Source organism: Elephantulus edwardii, unplaced genomic scaffold (genome assembly GCF_000299155.1).
Source record: "Elephantulus edwardii isolate Elephantulus edwardi_28Jun2011 unplaced genomic scaffold, EleEdw1.0 scaffold00003, whole genome shotgun sequence".
Classification (NCBI taxonomy): Eukaryota; Metazoa; Chordata; class Mammalia; order Macroscelidea; family Macroscelididae; genus Elephantulus; species Elephantulus edwardii.
The window spans coordinates 317,349-320,299 of record NW_006399753.1 but is presented as its reverse complement, the minus strand read 5'-3'; the positions used below and the strand labels follow the sequence as shown (position 1 = coordinate 320,299).

Here is a 2,951-nt window from a genome sequence, read left to right as displayed (position 1 = left end):
CAGGAGGCCATCGTATGGCAGCAGCCACCCCCTACCAGCCCTGAACCACCTGAGGAGGACGAGGACCGCCAGACCAATGCAGAGCTCCAGCCCCTGCCTCCTGGGGTGAGCCCTACTTGCTCCCAGGGACAAGTGCTGGCTGGCATGTGGGCCGCCGCCTGCAGCGAGCTCAGAGTGACCGTGACATGTCCTGTGCTCACATGCCTCACTATCTCCCTGAGACCACACAGCTCCTGCTTTGGGAACATGTGCCTCTTATGACCCCTCCTGCCTGTCTGTCCACTACTGGTAGGCTTTGTGTGCCAAGAGCCCAAGGCTGGGGAGAGGGAAGGGTGCCCCTAACCTCCTGGCCCGGCTCTGTCCACAGGAAGACCCAGAGGCTGCTCACCCACACAATGGCCAAGTGGGGAGCCCCCCAGGGCGGCATCTATACTCCAAGCGGTTCGACCGCAGTGTCTCCTACCAGCTAAGTCCTCTGGACAGCTCTGCAGCTGAGGCCCTTGGGCGTGACAAGGCCCACCACACCCTGGCAGAGCTTAAGCGCCAGAGAGCAGCTGCCAAGCTGCAGCGACCGCCTCCTGAGGGGCCCCATGCCCAGGATTCCGACCTTCCTGCTAACACGGAGACCCTCCAAACTGAGAGTGGATTCAGGGCCAGTGGGGACCCACCCCTGCTCAAGCTTACTGCTCCCTCCGAGGAGGCTCCTGGGGAGAAACGGCCATGCTGCCTGCTTATGTGAGCTGCAGGGCCCTGGGTGCCTCCCAGTATGTGCTCTGGTGCTCGGAGGGCAGCCAACCTGGGCCTGTGCCGCCTCTGAGTGATGACCATGGGGCAGAAGTCTTATCTGGGTGGGGTTGCAGAGACCCTGCTTCTGTCTATGACTGTTGATAAAAAAGACCTCCTGTCTCCTGCTGTGTTGTATCTGTCTGCCCAACTAGTGTCCCCACTTGAGGAGCAGTGGTGCTTTGGACCCTGGTGCCTGCCTGACCCACCCGCCCCGCCCACGCTGTTAGGGCCTGTAGATGCTCGCTGGGGCTCAGATACAGGAGAGGCACAACCACAGGGAGTAGTCTGGTACCCCTTGAATTATCTTTTGCTTCCTCAAGAGAACCAGAGTGCTGTGGAGTGGAGGGAAGGTCCTCAGGGCCTGGGTGTCTTTGTTGGAGCAGGGACCTTGGTCTGGAAAAAGGGAGGTGGGGACTGCTGGGCCAGAGCCAGAGGGATGAGGTGGGTACAAAGTTGGCGTCAGAAATCTGTTGGGGAGGGTCCACTGTCCCTGGCATGCTGCCAGCTTCCTCCTGGGTTGACAGAGGAGACCCAGATCTGAGCTGGCTGGTATGTTGTGTCAGGGTAAGGGGGCCCTGGGGAGCTTCGGGGAGGGGAGAGCACTGCTTGCCCATCACCCACAGACACCAGTACTCAGCTCTGTGCCCAGAGTCCACTGGAATAGCCCTGACTTGCCCTTCCCAGGGCACCTGTGGTTAGAAGGGTATCCTCGAAGGCTGGGGGAGGGGGCAGGCCCTGGGTAAATTTAGTGTGGGGCGGTGGCGCTGTGCTTGGGCCCTGCTGCCAAGGGGCGGGTGGGGGCTGGCCTTGTCTGAGGCTAGGACCTTATTATCCTGTGCTCTGATTGGGCAGAGGGGAGGCCTGCATGCTAGGAGGCAGCTGTGGTGTTGGTGGAGCTGAGTTCAAGGTGAGAAGTTTCAGGACAGCTGTCCTGCATTTCCTTCCCCACCACAGGACCTGGGGACTAGCCACACAAGCCCAGCTCAGCTGGCTCCTGACCTTCAGCCCAGATTCAGAATGGGGGTGGCAGCCTGGGAGGCCACTCAACATGACCTGTCAGCCTGGCCAGCCTGCAGAGGTGGGGCCTTGCTGGCCTATCCCAGCTCACTTCCCATTCTCCCCACCAGTCAGGAGCAGGCGGGAAGGGACACTCAGGTCACCTCCTCTGGGCCCGGGTGTGGCCCTAAGGGCAGCCCCAGGCCAGTTCACAGTGATAGGGCAACTGAGAAGGCCAGAGGACCCAGCCTGCCCTTCCTGGTCCACAGTCCCTCCCCAGTTCAACAGCAGGACCTTGAAACCAATGATCAGGAACTGAAGTCCAATAAAGGACACTTGGAGCCTCTAGGCCTCAGCTACCAGCTGGGAGGGGTGGATGGAACCCTTTGTCTGAGCGCCTCACTCCCTACCCCCCGCCCCCGCTCCTTTGTCCCCCAAGATTCTTGAGGCCTGGCTGAGTTACCTAGGAGACAAGCCTTCTGGCCCAAGCGAAGATGGGGGCCCATGAGGGCTACTCCTTGTCCACTCTCTGTGGGGGTACATCTCCATGGGCCTTAGGTCCCCTCGTCCCCTCTGTGATGTGTGATGCCACCATGCTCTGTACCCATTTCTTCCACTCAACTGTCATCCTGGTCACCTCCTCCTCCCTTCCTCAAGCCCCTGGGAGGTTCCTGGGCATCAGCTTGCCCCTCCTCCCACTGTGGGTCTCCAGCTCCCCTGCCTGGGACCCCGTGGGACTGCTGGGGCAGACACTGGGGGCCTCCACCCAAGCCCCGCCTGCTTCCTCGCCCTCTCCCTCTGGCTCTAGGACTGTGCCCGTGTGGGGTGGGGCTGGCCCACTAAGCGTCTTCTCAGCCCTTTCTCTCAGTGGGCCAGCAGGCTGCAGCAAAGAAGGGTGTCCTTCCCTTCCTCTAGGGAGCTCCCCTTCCGAGCTTGGTTCCTACTACTGAGGCCCGAGGCTACCTCTCTTCTGCTTGGCCTAAGCAGAGTCATGGCCTTGAGGACCAGTGACCAGGGTCAGGCTGCCATGAATGGGCTAAAGAAGGTGCTGACACTGGACACCATGAACCAGTGTGTGCGCAGGTTGGAGTATGCGGTTCGCGGCCCCATTGTGGTTCGTGCTTTGGAACTGGAGCAGGAGTTGCGCCAGGTACAGGGTCTGGTTTGGG

At 61.0% G+C, this 2,951-nt stretch overlaps 2 protein-coding genes across 2 annotated transcripts in view; both read left to right on the top strand.

The window, feature by feature from the left end:
- Positions 1-739, top strand: part of PPP1R16A (protein phosphatase 1, regulatory subunit 16A) — a 4,935-nt gene extending 4,196 nt beyond the window's left edge. The window contains 2 exon segments of the mRNA XM_006879223.1: positions 4-105; positions 368-739. Of these exon segments, the coding sequence (XP_006879285.1) occupies positions 4-105; positions 368-739 (474 nt within the window).
- A 2,070-nt stretch (positions 740-2,809) lies between these two features.
- MFSD3 (major facilitator superfamily domain containing 3) overlaps positions 2,810-2,951 on the top strand; it is a 7,580-nt gene continuing 7,438 nt past the window's right edge. Inside the window, exon 1 of the mRNA XM_006879409.1 lies at positions 2,810-2,932. Coding sequence (XP_006879471.1) covers positions 2,810-2,932 — 123 coding nt within the window. The remainder of the gene's footprint in view (positions 2,933-2,951) is intronic.